Raw genomic sequence first — 19,388 nt, 5'->3', positions numbered from 1 at the left:
TGTGACAGCATGTTTTTTACATTTAAGAGTATATACTCAAAGTTGCACATACATTTGTGAGTAGGAATATTTATTTTAAATATAGGCATAGGCAAAAGGAGATGATCTAAAAGGACATAACTTTCCAGCCTAGGAATGAGGGTATTGTGTGTCAGGTTATCTCTAACGAACGTCTCATCTCGAGTGTTCCTAAAACTTGATATCCCAAGGCTAGGCCGAATGTATTTACTGTAGAGTAAATGGTAGTTGAACACCCAAAGTTTTTCTGAACTAACATTTTTTCTCGGCGCCAACTAACATCAGCCGCGGAAGGCTGGGTCTCACTAAAAAAAATTCCACCCCCCTTAAAAATTGTACGAAACTTCAATTTTTGGATTGGAGATTGGGTCCGCTTGTGGCGAGTTACTCAGCCAATAGAGATACGGATATCTTATAAGACGATCGGAGTTTACGTTATGGCGGAGCAAGTTAAGAATAACGAATCGGGTGTTAATGTCATAATTTAGAAATGGATAAAAGGCTCTCAAAACAAACTCAGAGTATTTCCGCGCCAGAAAAATATAATTCCGTCGGCAAATGACGATCCAGGACCTTTATCAAGTACCACGTTAAAACCTGAAGAAACTTCAGACAATTCAAGTGGAAATTAAAGTTCCGAGGAGTTTGGTGGCAGAAATGGAACTCGTTCGAAAGAAAAAAAGCTCAAAAGTTTGGAAATGAGTTTGGCACAATTCGAAAAAGGTATCCAAAATTTATTATGGTTTTTTAAATTTTAGTATCATCTATGTGAATTTTATTATATTTAATAAAAAATTAATTCTGAAAATAGGATTGTAATAATTGAATACAGTGCACCAAGTGTCTTGTCTTTGAAAATGTGCTCCGCTTCCATTAACGCCCTCCCGAACAGAAAAATTTAATGGTTTGTTACACAGTTTCGGGGTATTCATTACAGAAGAGGATGATGTTTTTGTCCTGCATATTAAAAATGTAAATCCATCTATTCATTCGTGTGACTTTTACGTTTATGTACTATCACATGACATTTGTGCCTGCATCCACACACTAATCACATTTGAAGGGTTTTTTACCACTGTGAATGCGTTCATGTCTGATAAAATTACTCTTGTCCTTGCATTCATAGTCACACTGTTCACATTTGAAGGGTTTTTCACCACTGTGAATGCGTTGATGCGTGATTAAATAAGCCTTTTGAGTGCATCCATAGTTACACCGATCACATTTGAAGGGTTTTTCACCACTGTGAATGCGTTGATGTCTGATCAAATCTTTCTTCCACGTACTTGCATAGTCACATTGATCACATTTGAAGGGTTTTTCACCGCTGTGAATGCGTTGATGCGTGGTTAAATGGGACTTACTCCTGCTGAGATAGTCACACTCATCACATTTGAAGGGTTTTTCACCACTATGAATGCGTTGATGTGTGATCAAATTATCCTTCCTTATGCTGGCATAGTCACATTGATCGCATTTGAAGGGTTTTTCACCACTGTGAATGCGTTTATGCGTGGTTAAATGGGACTTATGCCTGCTGACAAAGTCACACTGATCACATTTGAAGTGTTTTTCTTCGTTACCCATTCTAACGCGACGCTGTAGACCACTTTTATAATCAGTTGAATATTTGAACCGAGTTGAACGTTTCTTTTTGAATTTCCCTACAGAAAATTATTAATAAAGTATAAAAACGACACATACACCATTTACTTTTTAGTATCAAAAACACTGTAACATTGAAGCGCACTTCATAAAAAAGGATAAGGCCTACGAAAACTAAGTTTTTAAGAAAAGAAACGGTACTGATTCAGAGGGTTAGCCGATGAATAAACGACTTTATCAACAAAAAGATGTACTTCAACTGAAATACAGGCCGGCGAAACTAGAAAGGTTGTATTTTCATATTCGACTGATGTTCGAATAATCAAATACTTGCTGATGCTGCGAGAACACAAGTGACGTCTAGTTAAAGTTTTCATTTCCTTTCTCCGCTTGGCAAAAGCCACCCTCGAGTTCTAATTAATGTTATATTTTCCAAAGAAACACTAATCACATTTGAAGGGTTTTTCTTGTCCGCGTATTAATGTGACGTTATAGATTTCATACTAAGTTTAATCTTAAATTAATTTAGCCTGGGTAATTGGTTCAAATAAGCTACATCGAGGATGTCAAAACAAGAACAAAAAAACTCCTTAGATTTAAATACATTCTGAATTAAAGAGGAAGAACGAGGGAAATTGAGCTAAAAAATTTCAGATATAAATCCCAGACGCTTTTCAAGATTATGCCTGACTATTTTGAGTTGCATACCAAAGCCCACTTCATCGTAGCATTGCATTGAGCGCCGCATGGATTGATTGAAACTTTTTACGACACGTATCAAACCCCCGAGATTTTTGGCAATTTTACCAGAAGTCCATTAAATTAGCCTGGCTAATTTAATGGACTTCTGATTTTACGCAAATCCTTCACTCAGGTATGAACCTTAAAATAGGGATCTGCCTATTTACACCAGGAGTGAAATGGGTTTCAGTTTTTCACCTACAAAGCAGCAGTGCCACTAGCGTATTTCATTTACCGCTCAATGCCGCTAGATAATCTCGAGCTGGGATATCCGTTTTCCAATTACCGAGCGCTGGTTCCGAGATCTCATTAATGCTTCTCTGTACAGTAACAGAACAGATCGCTCCCTAAATTTGTTTAGACGTCGATTAGGAGGGGAAAAGACAAACGCTAAAGCGGCTCAGGAAAAGAAGCTCATCCAGAGCAAATCGAGAGCGCGGTCTCACAGCAGGTAAATGGAACACGCTACTAGACTTCACACCGAAAAAGCGGAATTAATTGATTAGCATATATCCCCCATCCTAGGGTGAAAATATGACGCCTCATTCTAGGTACTAAGACTATTAAAGTACGAAGTGCCTATAAAGGCCCTAATTTTGGGCCTAAATAGTCCCTGTCTATTTAAGCCCAATTTTGGGCCTAAATACCCGGTCTCCAACGTCTTACCATTTAGGCCCAAATTTATTAGTATAGTGTTTCTAGTTAGCTATTTTAACCCAAATTTTGGGCTTATGTAGTCCAATACCGCAGTTGTTCTCATTAGGCCCAAAAATTGGGCATAAACAGACTTGGGCTATTTTGGCCCAAATTTTGGGCTAAAATAAAATAGTACTCATAAAGTAATAGGCTATTTAGGCTCAAAATTTGGGCTTAAATAGCTTACCAAATCATATACTCTGTTTAAGCCCAAAAATTGGGCCTAAATAGAAACAGCCATTAAACCTAAATAGAAGCAGCCATTAAAGTATGAAATGACTTCCCGAACAAGGCGATGAAGTATTACCTTCGAAATTATTTGGAGCGACATCTTCACGTGTCTCCAAGTTGGACACCAAACTATTGCTTTCAACTTCAATCGGAACTTCGGGTAAATGGCTTCCCAATGAGACGGAGGTCGATTCTGATATTTCACTTGGGTTACGTCCAAGTTTAGGTACACACACTGGAACACTCGATGACCTCAGATCAACCAACTTCCGCTTTCGCAAGCGCAGTTTCATAGTTTCATTTAGTCTATCATAAGTTTCCCTCGCATCTGTCAACGTGATTCTGGATTGGTTATCATCAAGTTCGTTTTCTAGGGCTCCTTCTAGCGAATCGATTTCGACATTTGCGTCAAGATGATTTTCGACTTCAACATTAAATTCTGGACCACCAAATTTCGGCGATCGAGTTGCCATATCCTCAGTTTCTCCCTCAGTCGAGACACTTTGTGATTTATGATAAGAATCATCGTTAATTTTAATATTGTTCTTGAGAGGTTCAGGTGGCGAATAGCTTTTTGTCGTCGTTGTGTCAGGGGATATTGCGAATTGGTTTTCGACCTCGAGGTTAGAGGGTAAAGGCGCGCGTAGAGGCAAATTGTTACTCGTAATTTGCGTTATAATCCCCTCATTTTCAGCCTTTTTCGTGGTAATTTTAGTTTCGGTGTTTGTATCGTGAACCTCCGCAACATATTGACACTCAGAAACAGTTGATTCTTTACACGGAATGCCTTGGACAATTGGAAGGGTTAACTCCTGGCCATTATTTCCGGGATCATTTTCAACAGGTTCAGTTTTCACGTAGTCATCGTTGGCTAATTGATGTACTCCACATTGCTCCTATTTTTTAAATAATTAACAATAGTTCTTAAACTAATTAATTTTTCTATTGACCATGAAGATGAAGAATGTTCCATTATTTCCATACCATCAGATCTTCGATCCTCCTTTCCAGCTCTTTAATGAGCCTATTGAGCCTTTCAATTTCGTCAACTTGCTTATTTATCGTTAATGAAGTCCTGATTCTCTCTTTTCCCATTTTTGAAATCAAAACATTACACTAAACAAAATAAGATTCCATTGCAAAAATTAATTTTAAGGATTGCTCTAGAGTTCACTCTGTGTTAAGAGAGGATGAGGAGAAACTTTCATTACTCTTTCAATAAAGACTTATCCCAGAAATTTTACCCACTAAAATCAAATTCCCTGACTTTTCCCTGACTATTTCGGCACATTTTTAAATTCCCTGACTTTTCCAGGTTTTCCCTGACCCGTGGCAACCCTGCAATATTCTTGGGACTTTCTTGGCCTGAACGTATTTTAAAGCAGGGAAGAAGGGGGATCAGCAAAAAATTCCCTTAGCTCTGAGCCAATCATGATAGGGACTTCACCAAGGACCTTAATTATTCACCCACCCCATAGAGTTTGGTTCTACTTTAAGGTACACCAGATTCGACCACTCATCCATTTAAAATGGGCCATGGTCCCAAAAACGTTATCATGATATTTGCGCTTCATTTCACACTACTAAATAAAACCCTATGCTTTGAAAAATACCTTGGCTTCTAGTTCCCTGATTCGATCATCCTTGGCTTTTACTTCTTTGATCAGATCATCTTTGCTTAAGTGATCATAGTTAAAATTTTCCTCATCTTTCATTTCCTAAAAATAAAGTTTCCTTAATTTTGTATTTTCCCAAAACAGGGAACATTAAAATAATTTCGCAAATACCTCTTTTATCGCCACCCTTTGAAGATTTACCAAACTCATTTCGGAATTTTGTACAGAGAGTTTGTGAAATTGTAAATCTTCCCTAAAATAAAATCATTTTAAAAAAAGAACAATTAACAAGAAAGATCCATTTCTTTTCAAAGTATAATAGTTTCGATATGGTTGGATCCATTACATGCCCTATTGAGATCCAAGTCGCATTATACTCTTCACTTACCAGCTTAAACGTTCGACCATAATGCGACAATCATTCAGAAAATCCATCATACTTCTAGCACGGTTTCCCTCTTAAGATAACATATTTAACATTTCAATAATAATAAATATATGGCCATAAACACAGATTTAGCGTTAACAGTTCTAGAATCCCTGCTTTCATTAAGAGCTTTTCTTGTACATGGAAACTCACTTCAATAAGAGCGCAACTTCGCAACAGAGAGAACGTGTAGCAGACAGGTTTAACTTTTTCCTAAGGGCCACAGAAAGAAGTCTGGAAAATAAGGATATTTTTTCAAACTAGTCCTTGGGACCAGTGATCCCCCTAGGGTCCGAAATTCTACGGACTGGTCCCAACCTTTGTTCTCCAACAGATTTGCAATTAGTTGTTGAACATTTGACAGACGAAAAGTTGGCGCGGGATTTAAAAATTAAATTCCAATAATGCTATTCCTAAAGTAATTGTATTAGTTTTCAATACAAAAATACTTCTACCATTGAAATAGACATAATTTTCTTACAAAAATTCATTTTTTGCGAGGTCGTTTTAATGATTGAATAGCGCCATTTGCGCTTCGTGACGTTTTGAGGGCCAGTAAGACTTTTCCCCAAGTTCCCCAATTACATTTTTGAAAACAGCGCTAACTTCAAAATGTCACTTTTACGTACAACTACCTTTTACATCACTGTGACGTCTCGAGTCCATCAAGTAAACATCAAGAAAACAGCGATTTCCTTGTAGAGGAAGTGTGCTATTTCCCAGACTGGGACCAGAAATAATATGAGCACGGCCAGAAATAAGCACAGGACACTGGACACAAATAAAATTTTCCCGCCAAGTGGCCAAGGCTAGTAGTATGGGAAACAGCACACTAACTCCTGTCCAAAACCAGTTTATTAATTGTTTGGACCAGTTTTTAAATTCAAGAAGTGGACTTTATTGGTTCTAAGGAACAGTTTATTATTTTGGACGCTAGGGGGATGTCAATCCCAAGGGCTAGTTAAAGGGATAGAATCGGCTTTATCTGAGTTGGTCACACTAACATTGGTTTTCTATAAATTAACCACCCCTAAAAACATGGGGGTCAGTAGAAATCGCGAGAAAAATTTATTAATTAAAATAAACGTGAATAAAAATTGAAATTTTGAACGCCAGATTTAAAATCGGCCACCATTTTCAACCCATTACCTACGTAGGTAAAGTTCGGCCTCTGATTGGTTGGTAGTAGTTGGAATGAAAACTGTCGTTTAAGGAGTAAAAAGTAGTAGGAACGAGAATCTAGGTCAGCTTGCCTGGTGAATCGTCGTCTGCTTATATGCTTAAGAATGTCAGACGAGAAAGTATTTCTGATCATTCCGGTCCTGAATCTGAGGATGAAAGTTCGAACTCTGATTCTTTGGATTCAGAAAATTCGGAACAATTTATAATAAACGAATCTGAGGGTAGTTCTTCTGAAGTAGAAGAATTTGGTGTGCAGCCATACCAATTCCCGTCAATCTGTATCATACTGCGCTCACAGAATGAATCCCCCTACCAGTAGGAAAAACACTACGGAGAAATTGGTAGAGACGAACTAGTAACGTTTTTCGGTGGTTCGGCTCTGTGTCACCAGGTGCCCTCATGATCGCAAAACAAGAGCATTTTGGATCTTTTAATCGTAATTTAAAAATCATTAATTAAACTAAAATATAAACACATATATATTTTCAGAATCCTTATTTGTCTATCTATCGAAATAAATTAACCTTATAGGGATTTATTGCAATGAAATTAAAAGAAAGTATCCCTTTAAGGAATAACATACTTCAGGGTGGGAAATAAGGATATTTTTTAAACTGGACACTGGGCCAGCGACCCCCTGGCCTGGAATAAGTAAACTGGTCCATGACCATTGACCAGGGCGCGTCGTCTGCTAAACTAAAGAAGAGGGTCATTAAATAGTTGAGATAATGTCTGTACTCTGGTTACCCTTGAATTTTCTTGACCCCTCTCCGATTTAATTTTTTAACTGTTCCAGGCAATTTTTAAACTGGTCATTTGCCCTGTGCCACCGCCTTATTTCCCACACTGACATACTTTTTTACCAGACTGGAAGATGTGGTGTGCTGGTGGCTAGTGGCACTCAGAGAAACAGCACACTTCCTCTGGTCCAAAACCAGTTTATTAATTGCAAAATGTTTAGGAAAACTAATGGGGAGTCTTGGGCACCGTTTTATTATTTCTCAAACTAGGGGGTCACTTCTCCAAGGACTAGTTTAAAAAATTTTCCCAGACTGGTTTCTTTTTTTAAAAAAATATTTATGACGTCTGCATGGTATTCTGCATAATTTTATTCTTGCTTAACTTACTGGGGGACACAATTTTACCTTACAGTTAGATATGCCGAAATTTTCCCGAATTACCCCAAATTCTAAAATAGTAGTGATCCTCCTATGCGTCGTCTGCTAAAACATTCTAAATGACTTTTGACTTCGGCTTTTCGATTTGTGGGGTAAAATTTGAAGATGCGAATGTTCCGAGTGTGGGTTAAGGTTAGTGAGATGTAAATGGTAGTTCTTGTTGCTATAACCTGGTGGAACCTAAAAGAGGCACTATGGTAAAATTTTAAGGTCTCGCTTTGGACCTCTGGTGTTTGCGCTATAGTTTTTCACTCACATACTTATTTTTAAGGAAATTCACAGTTGGGGGTGGGGCAGATTCGAGGTTTTTCCATGCAAAATTTTTTTTTTTAAATTAACTTCGATAAGCTCTGTATTGTAATTATTTTTGATTAGAGCGAGTCTCTTGTAATTTTTGGGAGATATTTAATTTGGCAATATGGATTGATTTAATCGTGAAATACCTACTTTCAAAGAGCTGGTCTTAAATTATATTAGTTGGCTTTGAAAACGATTATAGATATTGTTTGCGGTTCAAGTCATGCAGAATTTCCACTATTTTCCACTTTCCAGACATGATACTGGAATATGATGAAGCAAAACTTCGGAAGAACCACAAGCAGGGCTGTAAATAAGGAAAGCGTCTAGTAAGGCCTCCCCTTTGACTGGGATATTAATAATGTTGCATAGTCAAGCTATCAAAACTTCGGAAAAATTATTGGTCAAAATGAACTTTGACCCTCTTTGTTTTTAAAACATTTTTATCGGACAATTTAAATTTTTATTGGACAATGTCCAGTGTCCTGTGACTATTTCTTGCCCTGCTCATATTTTTTCTACCAATCTGGGAAATAGCACACTTCCTCTGGTCCAAAACCAGTTTTTAATTGGTGGGATTATAGTTTTTGAATTCAAGAAGTGGGGTTTACTGGTCCTGGGGACAAGTTTATTAATTACAAATCTATAGGAGAACAAAGGCTGGGAACAGTCAGGAGACCACTTTATTATTTCGGACCCTAGGGGGATCACTGTCCCAACTTCCAAGGACTAGTTTTTGAAAAATATCTTTATTTCCCCGACTGCTATCCAGTCTGGGAAATAAGGATATTTTTTAAACTAGTCCTTGGGACCAGTGACCCCCCCTAGTCCCCGAAATAATTAACTGGTCTCCGGACTGGTCCCAGCCTTTGTTCTCCTATAGATTTGCAATTAATAAACTGGTCCTGAGGACCAGTAACCCCCACTTCTTGAATTAAAAAACTAGTCCAAGCAATTAATAAACTGGTTTTGGACCAGAGGAAGTGTGCTATTTCCCAGACTTCTGCCTGACATTCTGGGAAATAAGGATATTTTTTAAACTAGTCCTTTGGACCAGTGACCCCCTAGTGTCTGAAATAATTTACTGGTCTCCGGACTGGTCCCAGCCTTTGTTCTCCTATAGATTTGCAAGTAATAAACTGGTCCTGAGGACCAGTAACCCCCACTTCTTGAATTAAAAAACTAGTCCAAGCAATTAATAAACTGGTTTTGGACCAGAGGAAGTGTGCTATTTCCCAGAGGACCCAGACTGCTGCTATAATCTACGGCCGTTAGGAAAAAGTTAAACCTGTCTGCTACACGTTCTCTCTGTTGCGAAGTTGCGCTCTTATTGAAGTAAGTGACAAAGTGTGTATGTACAAGAAAAACTCAGCTCTTAATGAAAGTGGAAATTCTTTCTCGCAAAGACACGAAAAACGGAACAGTGTGAGTAACTGTTAACGCTAAATCTGTGTTTATGGCCATATTTTTATTATTATTGAAATGTTACTTATGTTATCTTAACAGGGAAACTGTGCTAGAAGTATGATGGATTTTATGAAAGATTGTCGCGTTATGGTGGAACGTTTAAGCTGGTAAGTGAAGAGTATTAATGCGACTTGGATCTCAATAGGGCATGTAATGGATCCAACCATATCGAAACTATTATACTTTGAAAAGAAATAGATCTTTCTTGTTAATTGTTCTTTTTTTTTAAATGATTTTATTTTAGGGAAGATTTACAATTTCACAAACTCTCTTTCCAAAATTCCGAAATGAGTTTGGTCAATCTTCAAAGGGTGGCCATTAAAGAGGTATTTGCGAAATCATTGGAATGTTCCCAGTTTTGGGAAATACAAAATTACGGAAACTTTATTTTTAGGAAATTAAAGATGAGGAAAATTTTAACTATGATCACTTAAGCAAAGATGATCTGATCAAAGAAGTAAAAGCCAAGGATGATCGAATCAGGGAACTAGAAGCCAAGGTATTTTTCAAAGCATAGGGTTTTATTTAGTAGTGTGAAATGAAGCGCAAATATCATGATAACGTTTTTGGGACCATGGCCCATTTTAAATGGATGAGTGGTCGAATCTGGTGTACCTTAAAGTAGAACCAAACTCTATGGGGTGGGTGAATAATTAAGGTCCTTGGTGAAGTCCCTATCATGATTGGCTCAGAGCTAAGGGAATTTTTTGCTGATCCCCCTTCTTCCCTGCTTTAAAATACGTTCAGGCCAAGAAAGTCCCAAGAATATTGCAGGGTTGCCACGGGTCAGGGAAAACCTGGAAAAGTCAGGGAATTTAAAAATGTGCCGAAATAGTCAGGGAAAAGTCAGGGAATTTGATTTTAGTGGGTAAAATTTCTGGGATAAGTCTTTATTGAAAGAGTAATGAAAGTTTCTCCTCATCCTCTCTTAACACAGAGTGAACTCTAGAGCAATCCTTAAAATTAATTTTTGCAATGGAATCTTATTTTGTTTAGTGTAATGTTTTGATTTCAAAAATGGGAAAAGAGAGAATCAGGACTTCATTAACGATAAATAAGCAAGTTGACGAAATTGAAAGGCTCAATAGGCTCATTAAAGAGCTGGAAAGGAGGATCGAAGATCTGATGGTATGGAAATAATGGAACATTCTTCATCTTCATGGTCAATAGAAAAATTAATTAGTTTAAGAACTATTGTTAATTATTTAAAAAATAGGAGCAATGTGGAGTACATCAATTAGCCAACGATGACTACGTGAAAACTGAACCTGTTGAAAATGATCCCGGAAATAATGGCCAGGAGTTAACCCTTCCAATTGTCCAAGGCATTCCGTGTAAAGAATCAACTGTTTCTGAGTGTCAATATGTTGCGGAGGTTCACGATACAAACACTGAAACTAAAATTACCTCGAAAAAGGCTGAAAATGAGGGGCTTATAACGCAAATTACGAGTAACAATTTGCCTCTACGCGCGCCTTTACCCTCTAACCTCGAGGTCGAAAACCAATTCGCAATATCCCCTGACACAACGACGACAAAAAGCTATTCGCCACCTGAACCTCTCGAGAACAATATTAACATTAACGAAGATTCTTATCGTAAATCACAAAATGTCTCGACTGAGGGAGAAACTGAGGATATGGCAACTCGATCGCCGAAATTTGGTGGTCCAGAATTTAATGTTGAAGTCGAAAATCATCTTGACGCAAATGTCGAAATCGATTCTCTAGAAGGAGCCCTAGAAAACGATCTCGATGATAACCAATCCAGAATCACCTTGACAGGTGCGAGGAAAACTTATAATAGACTAAATGAAGCTATGAAACTGCGCTTGCGAAAGCGGAAGTTTGTTGATCCGAGGTCATCGAGTGTTCCAGTGTGTGTACCTAAACTTGGTCGTAACCCAAGTGAAATATCAGAATCGACCTCCGCCTCAATGAGAAGCCATTTACCCGAAGTTCCGATTGAAGTTGGAAGCAATAGTTTGGTGTCCAACTTGGAGACACGTGAAGATGTCACTCCAAAGAATTTCGAAGGTAATACCTCATCGCCTTGTTCGGAAATTGGTAAGTCATTTTATACTTTAATAGTCTTGAGTTCCTAGGATGGGGGAAATATGGTAATCAATTAATTCCGCTTTCTCGGTGTAAAGTCTAATACAGGGTTCAAAAAAACCCAGCCCACCGGGTTTTATTGCGTATTTAGGTTTTTTTGGTTTTTTTTTTTATTTTAGCTGTAGCGTTCGTATTAGAAATTGTCATTTAAAAGTAACAGCTTAATAAAAATGTCTTAAAATGTTTCATTAAAAATGATGTATATTGTTAAATAATACTTTTGAAGTTGAAACAACAAATATCTTAAACGATCTAGCATTCAAATTCATCAAAATTCAAGATCTCTTATTCCCTTCTGGTAATGGGTTTTTTATGGTGGGTAAAAGCCAATTAAACCCGCGGGGTTTTTTTGGGCTGGGTTTTTTTTTAATTCGAACCCTGGTCTAATAGCGTATTCCATTTAACTGCTATGAGACCGCTCTCTATTTGCTCTTGATGACATAAAATCCGCTTCTTTTCCGGAGCTGCGTTGACGTTTTTTAATAAATTTAGCGAGCTATCTGTTCTGTACACCAATGAGATCTCGGATCCAGCGCTCGGTAATTGGAAAACGGAAGTCCGAGCTAGAGATTATCTAGCGGCATTGAGCGGCAAATGAAATACGCTACTGCCATTTATGGTGTGTAGGTGAAAAACTGAAACCCATTTCATTCCGGGTGTAAATAGGCAGATCCCTATACCTGAGTGAGGGATTTACGTAAAATTGGCAAAAATCTCGGGGGTTTGATACGTGTCGTAAAAAGTTTCAATCAAACCATGCGGCGCTCAATGCAATGCTACGATGAAGTGGGCTCTGGTATGCAACTCAAAATAGTCAGGCATAATCTTGAAAAGTGTCTGGGATTTATATCTGAAAATGTTTAGCTCAATTTCCCTCTTTCTTCCTCTTTAATTAAGAACGTACTTAAATTTACCGAGTTTTTTGTTCTTGTTTTGACATCCTCGATGTAGCTTATTTGAACCAATTATCCAGGCTAAATTAATTTAAGATTAAACTTAGTATGGATGAAATCTATAACGTCATATTAATACGCGGACCAGAAAAACCCTTCAAATGTGATTAGTGTTTCTTTGGAAAATATAACATTAATTAGAACTCGGGGGTGGCTTTTGCCAAGCGGAGAAACGAAGTGAAAACTGAAACTAGACGTCACAAGAGAGAGGGCCGGGGTTCCATAACGAAATAAATTGGTATAACTTGTGTTCTCGCAGCATCCGCTAGTATTTGATTATCCGAACATCAGTCGAATATGAAAATACGACCTTTCTAGTTTCGCGGGCCTGCATTTCAGTTGATGTACATCTTCTTTTGGTTGATAAGGTCGTTTATTCATCGGCTAACCCCCTGATCAGTACTGTTTCTTTTCTTTAAAACTTAGTTTTCGTAGGCCTTAGCATTATCCTTTTTTATGAAGTGCGCTTGGATGTTACAGTGTTTTTCATTCTAAAAGGTAAATGGTGTATGTGTCGTTTTTATATTTCATTAATAATTTTCTGTAGGGAAATTCAAGAAAAAACGCTCAACTGGGTCCAAATATTCAACTGATTATAAAAGTGGTCTACAGCGTCGCGTTAGAATGGGTAACGAAGAAAAACACTTCAAATGTGATCAGTGTGACTTTGTCAGCAGGCATAAGTCCCATTTAACCACGCATAAACGCATTCACAGTGGTGAAAAACCCTTCAAATGTGATCAATGTGACTATGCCAGCAAAAAGAAGGATAATTTGATCACACACCAACGCATTCATAGCGGTGAAAAACCCTTCAAATGTGATCAATGTGACTATTCAAGTGCGCAGAAGAATAATTTGATCACTCATCAACGCATTCACAGTGGTGAAAAACCCTTCAAATGTGATGAGTGTGACTATGCAAGTAGGTGGAAGAATGATTTGACCAGACATGAACGCATTCACAGTGGTAAAAAACCCTTCAAATGTGACAACTGAATATGGATGCAGGCACAAATGTCACGTGATAGTACATAAACGTAAAAGTCACATGAATGAATAGATGGATTTACATTTTAAATATGCACGACAAAAACAATCTTTCATCCTCTTCTGTAATGAATACCCCGAAACTGTGTAACAAACCATTAAATTTTTCTGTTAGGAAGGGTATTAATGGAAGCGGAGCACATTTTCAAAGACAAGACACTTGGGGCACTGTATCCAATTCTTACAATCCCATTTTCAGAATTAATTTTATATTAAATATAATAAAATTCACATAGTGGATACTAAAATTAGAAAAAACCATAATAAATTTTGGATACCTTTTTCGAATTGTTCCAAACGCATATCCAAACTTTTGAGCTTTTTTTTTTCTTTCGAACGAGTTCCATTTCTGCCGCTTTGGTCCCATTGAACCGAATTCCCATTCGACAGAAGGGGTTTTTTTTTGGGGTCCCATTCGACCGAACGTAGCCAAAAGTGCGATTTTATTATAGTCCCATTGGACCGAAATTCTATTGAACTGGAAGAAGACATACTGTGTGGTTTTGCATTAAATATATTTTTAATTTCACCACTTATTATTGTTAAAATAAATGTGAGTTGAAAATGTATTACTGCACTTATTTTAACTACGTTTTAATTACGGCGAACCTCACCTCACCTACCCTAGCCTAACCAACCTAACCTAACCCAACGTAACCTAACCTAACCTAACCTAACCCAATCCAACCTTGTTTGGAGGTAAAAAGATTATTTATATGAGTATTAAAAGCCCGCCTCTTACCACGAACAATTTATTAGCAATAATAGAAATATTTTGGAAAAGATGTCAGATAATTAATTGGAGAATATTTTGGAAAAGGTTGCATCTAATTAATAGGAGAATATTTTGGAAAAGGTGGCAGCTAATTAATAGGAAAATATTTTGGAAAAGGTGGCAGCTAATTAATAGGAAAATCTTTTGGAAAAGGCGGGAGCTATTTAAAGGGAGAATATTTTGGAAAAGGTGGTAGCTAATTAAAAGGAGCATATTTTGGAAAAGGTGTCAACGAATTATTGGAACCAAACCTAACCTAACCTAATCTAAGCTAACCTAACCTAAGCTAAGCTAACCTAACCTAATCTAAGCTAACCTAACCTAACCTAAAATAACCTAACCTAACCCTAACCTAACCTAACCTAACCCTAACCTAACCTAACCTAACCTAACCTAACCTAACCTAACCTAAGCTAACCTAACCCAACCCACCCGAAACCAAAATATTAAAATTTTAATTTAAAGACATTGATGGAACTACCATTAAAATCTTTTGGAAAAGGCGGGAGCTATTTAAAGGGAGAATATTTTGGAAAAGGTGGTAGCTAATTAAAAGGAGCATATTTTGGAAAAGGTGTCAACGAATTATTGGAACCAAACCAAACCTAACCTAACCTAATCTAAGCTAACCTAACCTAACCTAACCTAACCTAAGCTAACCTAACCTAACCTAACCTAACCTAACCCACCCGAAACCAAAATATTAAAATTTTAATTTAAAGACATTGATGGAACTACCATTAAGACTGTACTTCATTTTAAGCACAATTTGATTATTAATTCTATATATCTCTTGCCTTGAAAGGAATGAAAGTGAGCGTTTTAATTAGTATCACGAAACGTTTACTTTTAATATTATTAACATACCTTTCGGAGATTCGAACCAACAACCTATCGCTTCGCAATTCAACATCGTATCCACTACACCACCGAATCGCTGACGGCTACAGTGTTTCAAGTTATATTCATGTATTTTTTAGGGGCATATTCGGACGATTGGGATTTCGGTCCATCGGGAATATAGCCATTGGGCTGGAAATCTAAAATCATTGGGGGATATTCGGTCGAATGGGATTTCGGTCCATTGGGAATTCGGTTGAAAGGAACGATACCTTTCTGCCACCAGACACATCGGAACTTTCATTACCACTTGAATTGTCCGAAGTTTCTTCAGGTTTTAACGTGGAAACTTGATAAAGGTCCTGGATCGTCATTTGCGTCTTTAACTACTTGAACTTCGTCATCGGCTCAGGTACTGAATGTTTTCAAAAGGAAAAACAAAGACTGGAAATTTGTCGCTAGCTATAACTTCACCGTTGCATTCTTGCTTGTTGTTTTTTCAGTGCTTAGTAGGCGTATCACGTATAGAGGTTTAATAGCTGAATATTACTGTTTGTTCATATTGCCACGTATGTTATCATACGTTTATTATTTTAAGTGGCATTCTGTATTGTCTTAGGACCGCCTTAGTGATCCAATTTTAGTCTAAATATATTTTCGAAAGTTCTTGGTTTGCATGCTTGTTCTTTCCGAATGTCGATAATACTATGGGAAAGTTTTAGAAGTTCAAGTGGTTTGATTGTAGTCGTCTATAGACTGGTAATGCGGCGAACCCCTAGCCATTAAGCGTGTTAAGAACATCATATTCTGGACCAGTAACATTTTAGCTTTATGATCGTAACATTGATTTTGAAAGTTGTAAGAAAATTGAGACAATATAACGAAGCTATTTCATAGAAGTGGGCGCAAAGCCTATTTATTGTTTATTGTCGACATAGATAGTTCCTTAAAACACCCGGGCAACGCGGGGAAACTAGTCTAATATATATTCATAACATTTCATATTTTTGTGGGTTGGGGGACTGTTCTCTGGTTGCAAGGGATGTCTTTGCTGGTTCTTTTTAGACTTACAAAGTCCATGTTTAAAGCTTGAAGACTTACGGGCTTAAACTTACTGTTTCATTTTTATGAACAAATGGGTTTCTACGAAACATTGAACTAGTACGTAGTGGCGGATTGAAGGGAAAATGAAGTAGTTCATCAATTTCATTTGATTTAGATTTTTTTAAATCATCGTTCAGTAAGACCCTTTACAAAAACGGGGGTGGGGATTGTAAAAGATGCTTGATATAGGGTTTCAATGAAACATCCGGTATAAGAATCCAAAGACGTCCATGTCTATTGTGTATGTCGGTTGAATAATAGAACATACGTATTCAAGTTATACCAGGCGTTCATAATAATCCGAAGTACGAAACTGGTTAAAAAGCCCGTAACAACAAAGTTTCGCTGTAAAGCTCAGCGGATTCATACACCGATTAACTCCCAAAGAAATAGTTACCCCATTTTTTAGCGCCCACGCGCATTAACTTACACACTTCCGGTTTAGTACTATTTTTATCTTGTGATTTTGGGAGCAAAAATGGCTCACGTCTGCTTCTGTCGGAACGGTGTAAATTAAGCCTTGGCTAAAAATTTGGCTTTTAGTCGGGGTTTCTAGTTTTCTACAAAACATTTAAACGATCGTCAATAATGTTTTGTTGTGATAGTTGTGAGTGAGAATTCCGTGGTTAAATTAAAACGGTTTGGACAAATTTATTCGCAGTATCTTTAATATAAGAATTGCAACGTGTTTCTACGTCCACCATATCGCCATTTTTCTTTTCGACGGAGATCCCAGCCAACGGAAGTTTTGGAACGAAAACCAAGGAGCATAGATACCACTACGATATACTGTAAGGTTGTATGTCCATAAACAGTCTAATCCTTTCTATGTTCAACTACAGAATCTTGTTGTTCGTGATTTTTACCATTAGCTCTATGGCCAGTTTCATACTTCCCCCCCGAAGGGAGGTTATTATGAACTCCTGGTCTTATCAAATCGTGAACTAAGTCTTATCAAATCGTGAACTAAGTCTTATCAAATCGTGAACTAAGTCTTATCAAATCGTGAACTAAGTCTTATCAAATCGTGAACTAAGTCTTATCAAATCGTGAACTAAGTCTTATCAAATCGTGAACTAAGTCTTATCAAATCGTGAACTAAGTCTTATCAAATCGTGAACTAAGCCTTATCAAATCGTGAACTAAGCCTTATCAAATCGTGAACTAAGCCTTATCAAATCGTGAACTAAGCCTTATCAAATCGTGAACTAAGCCTTATCAAATCGTGAACTAAGCCTTATCAAATCGTGAACTAAGCCTTATCAAATCGTGAACTAAGCCTTATCAAATCGTGAACTAAGCCTTATCAAATCGTGAACTAAGCCTTATCAAATCGTGAACTAAGCCTTATCAAATCGTGAACTAAGCCTTATCAAATCGTGAACTAAGCCTTATCAAATCGTGAACTAAGCCTTATCAAATCGTGAACTAAGCCTTATCAAATCGTGAACTAAGCCTTATCAAATCGTGAACTAAGCCTTATCAAATCGTGAACTAAGCCTTATCAAATCGTGACCTAAGCCTTATCAAATCGTGACCTAAGCCTTATCAAATCGTGAACTAAGCCTTATCAAATCGTGAACTAAGCCTTATCAAATCGTGAACTAAGCCTTATCAAATCGTGAACTAAGCCATATCAAATCGTGAACTAAGCCTTATCAAATCGTGAACTAAGTCTTGTCAAATGTAGGTGTAATCTGTAGGTGTAATTACGTTGTTACAACAACGTCAAAGTTGCCAGTCCACCAAAGTTCTTTTGTTTGAAGCCGTGTCTAACGTCTATGGAAAAAATGCTTCTAAGTGACAATTGAAATAATTGTAAGTATTAACAAGTTGGGAAACCAAAATAAACCTCTCCGAGCCGAGACGAATTTACTTTCCAAACACCGGTCCGCCAGCCAATGAGACAAACCGGAAATACATAGTTCTAACCGGCGAGATATTGCCATGATCATTTGTAAAGTTTAAAGCGTTTAATAATTTCCTGCGTATCCTCAATGATTCTAATGAGGACCTAATATCTATCACTTAAATGTGTATTTATCTAATGAGGACCTAATATCTATCACTTAAATGTGTATTTAACTTTCGGCTCACTCTGAACCGTTAAGACCTCCTATAAGAGGACATGAAACAAGGTCAATTCTGGTTAAAATCTAGGTTATCTTATCTCATAGACCCAGTCGTTTCAACACGTATGGAGAGATGAAGTATTAACATCCTAATTATTTAATGAAGCTAAAAGTTACGTTTACACTATATATAAATGTAGTAAAGATGAATTAAAAAGTAAACACCAAATTTTAAATGTTAATATCAAAAGATGTTCTTGGAATATTGGGATGAAACAGAGCTTTATAGCTACACAATCGTAATGCCGAAAAATATTTAAGTACCTATTTCCATTTAATATTCTGCCAAAACGAAATGTTACCGTTTTGTAAGAGATCTTTTCATCCTACTCGCTTTATATTAACTTTGATATGCGTGTAGTGTTTCGATTCAGATGCAATCTTCATTACTCGTTCTATATTAACTCTCACTTGTGTCAGTACATAGAAATAAGTTTATCTTAAATAATTAATTAAATATAAATGATATTAATTATTTTAATCGCCAGTAAATAACTTTAAAAATAGTTAAATCGTTTAAAATAAAGTTGTTCCTATTATCGAAACTTTGCTAATATTGACGTTAAAGTGAAGGGTACCCCTCTTGCCCGCTTTTTTCAAATTTTGGGATATATATACGATTTGTTTCCATTATAATAATAGATAAAAACGCATTCGCGTGAACCGATAGTGGAAGCCCTGCCATTGGGAGGCTAGACGTTTTTCGTAACCCTAGCCGATCGCCGCGTATATCTTGAAACCAATAATAGATAAAAACGCATTCGCGTGAACCGATGGTGGAAGCCCTGCCATTGGGAGGCTAGACGTTTCTCGTAACCCTAGCCGATCGCCGCGTATATCTTGAAACCAAACGGTGACGAAGGAAAAGAAGCCGGAATGGACAAAGACCTGAAGATGGTGGTGCATAGAAGCTGGTGTCAATGTGGAATTGACGAAGAACAGAAGATGGTGGTGCATAGAAG

At 37.2% G+C, this 19,388-nt stretch overlaps 3 protein-coding genes across 3 annotated transcripts in view; 2 read left to right on the top strand and 1 right to left on the bottom strand.

Annotated features, from left to right (window-relative positions):
- The window catches only part of r (carbamoyl-phosphate synthetase 2, aspartate transcarbamylase, and dihydroorotase rudimentary), a 112,414-nt gene that overhangs the window by 76,779 nt on the left and 16,247 nt on the right, over positions 1-19,388 (top strand). The window lies entirely within an intron of this gene.
- On the bottom strand, positions 732-6,230 carry LOC149678763 (uncharacterized). The gene is made up of 8 exons (XM_089836707.1): positions 5,816-6,230; positions 5,653-5,747; positions 5,296-5,568; positions 5,079-5,160; positions 4,905-5,009; positions 4,276-4,407; positions 3,368-4,187; positions 732-1,682 (listed from the first exon to the last, which is right to left on the bottom strand). Exons 3-8 carry the CDS (start codon positions 5,343-5,345, stop codon positions 1,066-1,068), a joined length of 1,806 nt encoding a protein of 601 aa, XP_089692833.1. The 5' UTR covers positions 5,346-5,568; positions 5,653-5,747; positions 5,816-6,230; the 3' UTR covers positions 732-1,065.
- On the top strand, positions 9,269-13,852 carry LOC149678762 (uncharacterized). The gene is made up of 7 exons (XM_089836708.1): positions 9,269-9,416; positions 9,498-9,565; positions 9,703-9,784; positions 9,853-9,957; positions 10,455-10,586; positions 10,675-11,524; positions 13,073-13,852. Exons 1-7 carry the CDS (start codon positions 9,345-9,347, stop codon positions 13,522-13,524), a joined length of 1,761 nt encoding a protein of 586 aa, XP_089692834.1. The 5' UTR covers positions 9,269-9,344; the 3' UTR covers positions 13,525-13,852.

Source organism: Phalangium opilio, unplaced genomic scaffold (assembly GCF_054372755.1).
Source record: "Phalangium opilio isolate 3A_F unplaced genomic scaffold, DU_Popi_V2 ptg000042l_1, whole genome shotgun sequence".
In the NCBI taxonomy this organism is placed as follows: Eukaryota; Metazoa; Arthropoda; class Arachnida; order Opiliones; family Phalangiidae; genus Phalangium; species Phalangium opilio.
This window is presented reverse-complemented; position numbering and strand designations above follow the sequence as displayed.

What these genes read in the sequence shown, in the direction of transcription:
- LOC149678763 (XM_089836707.1), bottom strand. Translation starts at nt 5,345, where the DNA reads ATGATGGATTTTCTGAATGATTGTCGCATTATGGTCGAACGTTTAAGC. An exon ending in AAAGGGTGGCGATAAAAGAG is followed by an intron (nt 5,010 to 5,078) that starts GTATTTGCGAAA and finishes CTTTATTTTTAG; the next exon opens with GAAATGAAAGATGAGGAAAA. An exon ending in TCAGGGAACTAGAAGCCAAG is followed by an intron (nt 4,408 to 4,904) that starts GTATTTTTCAAA and finishes TATTTTGTTTAG; the next exon opens with TGTAATGTTTTGATTTCAAA.
- LOC149678762 (XM_089836708.1), top strand. Translation starts at nt 9,345, where the DNA reads ATGTACAAGAAAAACTCAGCTCTTAATGAAAGTGGAAATTCTTTCTCG. An exon ending in GACACGAAAAACGGAACAGT is followed by an intron (nt 9,417 to 9,497) that starts GTGAGTAACTGT and finishes TTATCTTAACAG; the next exon opens with GGAAACTGTGCTAGAAGTAT. An exon ending in GGAGGATCGAAGATCTGATG is followed by an intron (nt 10,587 to 10,674) that starts GTATGGAAATAA and finishes TTTAAAAAATAG; the next exon opens with GAGCAATGTGGAGTACATCA.